The following is a 9,078-nucleotide window of genomic DNA, read 5'->3' as shown; positions in this document are numbered from 1 at the left end:
GTTCTGTCCGAACACAGCAGCCTGGTGAACCTGCGCGCCTCCATCCTCAAACACGTGAGGAACAGCAAGGGCCTCGCCTTCAACAACCGCAGGAACCCCGCCAAAACCAGCAGCCCGCCCAAACCTGCGTGAGAACGCTTTCCTGCAGGATTACAGCCATCAGTTATCTGAAATGTTGCACATTTAATCGGTTATTTTAAAGGGATAGTAACACATTAGTTTAGTTAACATGAACCAAGCATGAACAATACTTCTACAGCATTTATTAATCTTAGTTCATGTTAATTCCAACATTTACTAATGCATTATTAAAATCAAAAGTTGTGCTTTTTAACATTAGTTAATGCACTGTGAGTTAACATGAGCTAACAGCGAACTTCTATTTTCATTAACATGAACAAAGATGAATAAATACTGTAATAAATGTACTGTTCATTATTTGTTCATGTGAGTAAATACATTAGCTAATGGAACCGTATTGTAAAGTGTTCCCTTTAAATGTTTCAAATGTAATCAGTTATTTTACATTTTTTACATCAAATCGGCTATTTTAAATGTTTAATCCTTATTTTTATTTTTTTTTATGTTATACATTTAAATGTTTTTTTTCTGCAATTGAAGTGTGATTATTTATTTACTTTAATTTGTTGTTCTCATGTGAGCTCATTCAGTCTTGTGTTTATTTACACAATTCAGTTTTCTTTTCATCTCTTTGCAAATACGTAATTTTCACCATATTCTTCCAGCCCTGTATTAATGCATATGTTATACATTTAAATGTTTTTTTTCTGCAATTGAAGTGTGATTATTTATTTACTTTAATTTGTTGTTCTCATGTGAGCTCATTCAGTCTTGTTTATTTACACAATTCAGTTTTCTTTTCATCTCTTTGCAAATACGTAATTTTCACCATATTCTTCCAGCCCTGTATTAATGCAGTGCTATCTTCCGCTGTGTTGTGTGTTTTCTCAGAAGTCTGAGCACGTCTGCCTCAGAAAACTCCCTGATCCGGATGCGCAGTAACACTAATGCTCACGGGAGCCGGCAGACGTCTCCTCAGCTCAAGAGTTCTCCCAGCTTCACCTTCGGCTGCAGCACGTCTGGCCCCGCAGCACAGCGGCCCTCACACCGGAGCCTGGGGCCCGTCAGAGGTCAGAGCACAGAGACGCACTGTTTATCCCTGTGTGGCATATGGTGCATTCAGCTCATGTCAGATAGATCATATTTACGATGAATGCACATGAGCGTTTCTGTTTATTATGAAGAACAGCATAAGCTGGTGCTGGAGGAACTCAGTCTGTGTTTAGTGCAGCGTTTCCCAAACCTGCTGTTATTTATATACTATCATTGCTTTATTATGTATTTATCACATTTTGAATTAGCTTTTCATTTTTATATTTTCAGTACTGATTTGAATTTTAAGATTTTAAGTCGTTTAATTAGTTATTTAAAATGTTTTAAATTAAATAGATTATTCGGTGTCATTTTGTTATGTGCTTTTGTCATTGTTATTAGTTTTTTATATTTCGATATAGTTTTAAATTATTTTTTATTTTAGTTTTAGTAATATTAGTACTCCTGCTTAAACTTATTTTCCTTCAGTTAGTTGCCAAGGCAACATTTCTAATTTACATTTAAGTTTTTTATCTAATATTTAAAATATATTTTAGCTTTATTCAAGTTTTAAGTTTTAGCTTTAGTTAATAATAACAACACTATTTCTAATAGATTGTGGGATCTAAACTCTGAATTATGAGATATATAAACTCTGAATTGCGAGATAAAGTCAGAATTGTGAGGTAAAAAGTCGCAATTACCTGTTTTTGTTCTGTGGCAGCTAGAAGCTTCATAAGCTGGCGTAGCTGCGGTGTGTTTGCGTGCAGGAGCTGTGGTCTGGGTGTCGTCGTGTGTCTGACGCCGGTCTGTGTTTTGTAGAGTCTAAAGCACAGGAGAAGAGGCGTCCGCATCATCAGCACCAGCGGCTCTCCCTGCGGCAGCAGCCGGCCCCCACGCACCCCCCTCTCTCGCCATCCTCCTCCTCGTCTTCCTCCCCGTCCTCCTCGTCCTCGGGGGCCCCGGGGCCCTGCTCCATCAGTATGGCAGGTCTGTACTCGCTCCAGCCGCCCAGCCTGGCTCAGATCCTGCCCTCCCTGCAGGCCATCCGCCCCAGCCTGCTCTCCAAACTGCCCCCCCTGCAGACCTACCTCAGCGACGGCAGGACGGCCCCGGGGCCCGCGCCGCAGTGACGGCCCCTCACTGCCTGTGTGTGTGTGTGTGTGTGTGTGGAATGAAGTTTTCTTTTTATTCTTATTTTTTTAAGTTGGATTTTACATCCTTGGATGTTTTTTTCCCTGTAGCACCTGAAATGATTATTAGAGATGTTAATTTAAAAAAAAAAGGAGATTTTATTTATTCTGATTAAATCTAGTGGTAATGAGGCCTTAGATTCTACGTCCATTGAATATGAGGTCAAACTGCACACGATTATGAGTGAATCTCATGAAAATACAGCATATTTCAACCCAAAATGATAATAAAAAATTTTGCTTTCTTGTTTTGCATGCATTTTGTTATTTTATGGCATTATTTTCATGACAAACAATTACTATTGAATGGTTTCATCACTAAAAAATTGTATTTTTAAAATCATAATTTCCTTTTTTTTCACTAATTATTTTGCGTTAAGAAAATAAAACCTGATATTTTCTTATTTTTTATACTGGATTGTACACACTCTCTGATATTTCACCCTAAAATTATAACAAAATAGTTTTTAGTTTTGCATAATTCACTAGTTTTATTATTATGCATAAAGAAAATGAAACCTGTTATTTTGCATTATTTCCATGGCAATTAAACACATTTAAATCTCAAAATGTCATTACTAAAAGCTTGAATTACTAGTTTTGTTATTTTGCATAAAGAGAATCAAACCTGATATATTCTTCTTTTTTTTAAATGTTTTTTTGGCATTATAATAACCATTAAACACATTTACCTCTAATGTTCATTACTGCAGTGCAACCAAACATTGTACTTTTGAGGAATGAGAATCGGGTGTCTTTGCATTACAGTAACGAGAAGATTGCCATGAAAATGTCACAACACGTTCTGCTTTTGGGTCGAAATATGATCATGATGAGAAAGCTGAAGAAACTGGACACTAGTAAGAATCTGACGACACTAATACGGATGTGACGTCACGTTTCAGACTCGCTGAAGGCATTAAAGGCCATGAAAGATGATCACGCCGCACCTTTATTGGTTCTTGTGTTGAGAGTGATTATATATCATCCGGATGAGGCCTGTGTGTGTGTGTGTGTCTGTGTGTGTGTGTCTGTGAGTGTGTGTGTGTCTGTGTGTGTGTGTCTGTGAGTGTGTGTGTGTCTGTGTGTGTGTGTCTGTGAGTGTGTGTGTGTCTGTGTGTGTGTGTCTGTGAGTGTGTGTGTGTCTGTGTGTGTGTGTCTGTGAGTGTGTGTGTGTCTGTGTGTGTGTGTCTGTGAGTGTGTGTGTGTCTGTGTGTGTGTGTCTGTGAGTGTGTGTGTGTCTGTGTGTGTGTGTCTGTGAGTGTGTGTGTGTCTGTGTGTGTGTGTCTGTGAGTGTGTGTGTGTCTGTGTGTGTGTGTCTGTGAGTGTGTGTGTGTCTGTGTGTGTGTGTGAGTGTGTGTGAGAGTGTGTGTCTGTGTGTGTGAGTGAGTGTGTGTGTCTGTGTATGTGAGTGAGTGTGTGTGTCTGTGAGTGTGTGTCTGTGTCTGTGTCTGTGTCTGTGTGAGTGTATGTGTGTATGTGTGTCTGTGTGTCTGTGTCTGAGTGAGTGTGTGTCTGTGTCTGAGTGAGTGTGTGTCTGTGTCTGAGTGAGTGTGTGTCTGTGTCTGAGTGAGTGTGTGTCTGTGTCTGAGTGAGTGTGTGTCTGTGTCTGAGTGAGTGTGTGTCTGTGTCTGAGTGAGTGTGTGTCTGTGTCTGAGTGAGTGTGTGTCTGTGTCTGAGTGAGTGTGTGTCTGTGTCTGAGTGAGTGTGTGTCTGTGTCTGAGTGAGTGTGTGTCTGTGTCTGAGTGAGTGTGTGTCTGTGTCTGAGTGAGTGTGTGTCTGTGTCTGAGTGAGTGTGTGTCTGTGTCTGAGTGAGTGTGTGTCTGTGTCTGAGTGAGTGTGTGTCTGTGTCTGAGTGAGTGTGTGTCTGTGTCTGAGTGAGTGTGTGTCTGTGTCTGAGTGAGTGTGTGTCTGTGTCTGAGTGAGTGTGTGTCTGTGTCTGAGTGAGTGTGTGTCTGTGTCTGAGTGAGTGTGTGTCTGTGTCTGAGTGAGTGTGTGTCTGTGTCTGAGTGAGTGTGTGTCTGTGTCTGAGTGAGTGTGTGTCTGTGTCTGAGTGAGTGTGTGTCTGTGTCTGAGTGAGTGTGTGTCTGTGTCTGAGTGAGTGTGTGTCTGTGTCTGAGTGAGTGTGTGTCTGTGTCTGAGTGAGTGTGTGTCTGTGTCTGAGTGAGTGTGTGTCTGTGTCTGAGTGAGTGTGTGTCTGTGTCTGAGTGAGTGTGTGTCTGTGTCTGAGTGAGTGTGTGTCTGTGTCTGAGTGAGTGTGTGTCTGTGTCTGAGTGAGTGTGTGTCTGTGTCTGAGTGAGTGTGTGTCTGTGTCTGAGTGAGTGTGTGTCTGTGTCTGAGTGAGTGTGTGTCTGTGTCTGAGTGAGTGTGTGTCTGTGTCTGAGTGAGTGTGTGTCTGTGTCTGAGTGAGTGTGTGTCTGTGTGTGTGAGTGAGAGTGTGTGTCTGTGTGTCTGTGTCTGTGTGAGAGAGTGTGAGTGTGTGAGTGTGTGTTTTCTACTCTCTCCCACAGTTTGATTTGGTTGTGTTTGTGAGCGCTGGATCTGAAAGCCTGTATTCTGCTGGATCTGTCGCGCTCACTGTGTATGCGGATCAATCTCACTACAATGCGAGTCTTAATCATATTTCACATCAAAATCAAAAGAAAACCAATTAGAAATTAGATTTTACCTAAATATATATATTTTACATTTTTAGATCCATTGACCGTAAAGCATCTTTTCCTCTCAAACCTGTTTTTTTTTCTTAAATGCAAAATAATTATATATTGTTTTCAAATTTAGCAAGACAAATAATTCCATAATACTTCACAATTTGAAATGTTATGTGTGTGAGTGTGTGTCTGTGTGTGAGTGTGTGTGTGAGAGAGTGTGAGTGTGTGAGTGTGTGAGTGAGAGAGTGTGAGTGTGTGAGTGTGTGTTTTCTACTCTCTCCCACAGTTTGATTTGGTTGTGTTTGTGAGCGCTGGATCTGAAAGCCTGTATTCTGCTGGATCTGTCGCGCTCACTGTGTATGCAGATCAATCTCACTACAATGCGAGTCTTAATCATATTTCACATCAAAATCAAAAGAAAACCAATTAGAAATTAGATTTTACCTAAATATATATATTTTACATTTTTAGATCCATTGACCGTAAAGCATCTTTTCCTCTCAAACCTGTTTTTTTTTTCTTAAATGCAAAATAATTATATATTGTTTTCAAATTTAGCAAGACAAATAATTCCATAATACTTCACAATTTGAAATGTTAAATATGCAGATTTTAATCAAAATAAATCAGAATGGTAATGTTTTCTTTTTTGGTAAAAAATGAAATGTATATCTTAATGGCCCTAAAAATAGACCACTTTGTTTATGAACAAATATAATTTCTTCTTTCTTTCTGTATGTTTGGGGTGAAATATGAGATTCTCTGGTTCTCGTGTGTGTGGCATTGCAGATATAACATCAGTGATGAGCGAAACGCAGCTGCTTACGGAGCTGTGTTTTCTCACTAGATCAGACTACACGAGCCATAAAAGCCAGATGGAGCAAATATGATACAAAACATAAAACTCATATTCAGATTTTCTTTTATGTGTTTGAAGTGTCAGGCTTTACAGGGTTAAATCTGTTGTCTTCTGCTGTTGTTAGGAGTGTCTGTGAAAGACGGTTGTTCTGTGCGTCTGAAGAGCTCGTGCTGTAGCTGTCCGAGCGCTGGAGACACACACACACACAGGTAACACGCCACACACAGGCCTTTTATTGCTAAAGCTTGCGAGGAACCTTTCCTCATTCATGCTGATAGTTGTGCAGTGCACATGCATGCAGCAGACTTAATGTGAAGTTTGCATGTGCTCTAATAATGCTTAAACATTTTCATCTCGACAGATCTCTGCAGACCTGAGAGACTCTACACACACACACACACACACACACACACTTATGTTAGAGGAACAGTTCAGCCAAAATCTGCTCACTCTCAGATCATCTGAGATCGGGATGAGTGTTTCGTCATCAGGTTTGGAGGATTGCATCAGTGTCTCACTGCAAGTGAATGGGTGCCGTCAGAACGAGAGCTGATAAAAACATCACAATAATCCACAGCACTCAGTGTAGCATTGCATCAGTGTCTCACTGCAAGTGAATGGGTGCCGTCAGAACGAGAGCTGATAAAAGCATCACAATAATCCACAGCACTCAGTTAACATCCGGAGAAGACGAAAGCTGAAACTAATCCAGCATCAACACGCTTTTAACTAAAATACATAGTCTATAATAACTCTTCCTCCAGTGAAAAAAGTCCACCTGTTGTCTCTCACATATGTGTTTAGAGCTGTTTAAACGCTGCTTGATCTGTGCAGATTTCTCTCCTGATTCACACCAGAACACTGACTCACTGGAGGAAGAGTTATTATGGATTATAGACTCTAAAATGTTAACGGAGTGCTGTGGATTATTGTGATGTTTTCATCAGCTCTCGTTCTGACGGCACCCATTCACTTGCAGTGAGACACTGATGCAGTGCTCCAAACCTGATGAAGAAGCACTCATCCACATACTGCGATGATCCTGAGGCTGAGCAGATCGTCCACAAGCACAAGAGCAGCAGCGGCTGGCGTTTAAAGCCTACAGACACAACATACTCCCAGCACCTCCACACATGAGCATTGTGCTTTGAAAGAAACCCTTCTAAACGTGTGGCTGGAGTTTCTTTTGCAGTTTAAAGCTGCTGTGGGAGAGTTCAGTTTGAACAGGATTGTGACTTCTGACGCTTTTAACTAAAATACATAGAGTCTATAATCCATAATAACTCTTCCTCCGGTGAAAACGGTGCATCTGTTGTCTCTCACATATGTGTTTAGAGCTGTTTAAACGCTGCTTGATCTGTGCAGATTTCTCTCCTGATTCACACCAGAACACTGACTCACTGGAGGAAGAGTTATTATGGATTATAGACTCTAAAATGTTAACTGAGTGCTGTGGATTATTGTGATGTTTTCATCAGCTCTCGTTCTGACGACACCCATTCACTTGCAGTGAGACACTGATGCAGTGCTCCAAACCTGATGAAGAAGCACTCATCCACATACTGCGATGATCCTGAGGCTGAGCAGATCGTCCACAAGCACAAGAGCAGCAGCGGCTGGCGTTTAAAGCCTACAGACACAACATACTCCCAGCACCTCCACACATGAGCATTGTGCTTTGAAAGAAACCCTTCTAAACGTGTGGCTGGAGTTTCTTTTGCAGTTTAAAGCTGCTGTGGGAGAGTTCAGTTTGAACAGGATTGTGACTTCTCTGTGAACCCTGTGCATTTAAAACAGCAATATACACCTTTAAGAAACATGATTGTGATTAATAAACGCATGCACACAAAGTCTGTCACGCTTGATCATTTTATTCGCATCATTTTCATGCACGACGCAAAGCGGCCGGATCCTCAGGATGGACGAGGTCTTCGGCATCTGAAGAGAACCCGCAGAGACTCGCAGCTTCTTGGGGTTGTTCTGATAGAGAAGCACCAGCAGAAAGAGCCAGACGCCCAGCATGTTAGCGGAGAGGGCCAGCGGTGTGATTTTTTTTAACTTAAAAATAGATATATTTAAAATGTTGGCGTGTTTGTCCTCCTGACCGCTGTTAAACTGTAATGTATTTCTGTGATGTGCAGCTGTATTCTCAGCATCATTCCTCCAGTCTTCAGCGTCACATGATCTTCAGAAATCAGTATAATATGCTGATCTGTTACAGTTTTACTGCTTCTTTTTTTTTTTGGAAGCTGTGATACTTTTTTCAGGATTCTTTGATGAATAAAAAGTTACAAAGAAGAGCATTTATTCAAAATAGAACACTTTTGTAACAAGATTCACTGCAGCTCAAACGTTTGGCGTTCTTTTTTTTCTTACATTTTTTTAAAGAAATTAATACTTTTATTCAGCAAGGATGTGTTAAATTGATGAAAAAAAAAGTAATAATAAAGACTTGTAATGTTAGAAAATATTTCTCATTTAACTTTTTATTAAAAAAGAAAACCTTTATTTTAAATTGAAATAATTATAATATTAATAGAACAAAAAAACATTTCTTGAATGTTTTACTGCAAAACGAAGAGCGGAAGAGCTGTTGATTGGTCAAGAAAAAGTGGATTTATTTTTAAATACCTGTTTAATTGAATTAAGAATCCTCTGCTTTAAAATATTTCATTGTCAAGAAAATGCACATTAAATTAAAATATAAATATATTTGATTAATATTAATAAATCATATATCAATTATAATATATATTTATTTAGTATAAAATAACAAAAAAACATTGTATTTTAGTAATTGTCAGCATTTCTAATCGTCTTTGTTCAAGTTTAAGAATGTCATTTCTGAAATTAATACTAAATAGAAGACCTGACTAAATAAGAAAAGACTAGAAAAAATTAAATAGACATAAAAAAAAAGTTTAACTAAATTTCAAATGTAAACACATACAAAACTATAATAGTATATCAATGATACTAATAGAACACTAGTTAGATTATTGTAATGCACTTACAATGCAAGTAAACATTACATTATGTTTATTACTGAAGTAATATATTTATAGTAAATACAGTGATGCTAAAGAAGAGACCTTGTGTTTGAAGTCAGCATGAAACAAACTGCAGCCAAGTATTCGGCTAAAGGAAAGAAATGATCAAACGGGAATAAACTGTTAGATGCTGCTTGATTTAGTCCATCAAGTATTTATTGGATTGTAGAAAGTAGACGATGAGAAGTTTGATGCGGGACCAGATGTGCACA

General features: G+C 39.1%; 1 protein-coding gene across 1 annotated transcript in view; it reads left to right on the top strand.

The window, feature by feature from the left end:
* agbl5 (AGBL carboxypeptidase 5) overlaps positions 1–2,496 on the top strand; it is a 13,329-nt gene extending 10,833 nt beyond the window's left edge. Inside the window, 3 exon segments of the mRNA XM_016256367.1 lie at positions 1–128; positions 973–1,151; positions 1,936–2,496. The exon segment at positions 1–128 is cut by the window's left edge and continues 199 nt beyond it. Of these exon segments, the coding sequence (XP_016111853.1) occupies positions 1–128; positions 973–1,151; positions 1,936–2,246 (618 nt within the window). The 3' untranslated portion in view covers positions 2,247–2,496.
* Positions 2,497–9,078: the final 6,582 nt, after the last annotated feature.

The sequence above is a fragment of the Sinocyclocheilus grahami genome, unplaced genomic scaffold (assembly GCF_001515645.1).
Source record: "Sinocyclocheilus grahami isolate Dianchi unplaced genomic scaffold, SAMN03320097.WGS_v1.1 scaffold1423.1, whole genome shotgun sequence".
Classification (NCBI taxonomy): domain Eukaryota; kingdom Metazoa; phylum Chordata; class Actinopteri; order Cypriniformes; family Cyprinidae; genus Sinocyclocheilus; species Sinocyclocheilus grahami.
The sequence above is the reverse complement of the archived record's forward strand: the minus strand, read 5'-3'. Positions and strand labels throughout refer to the sequence as shown.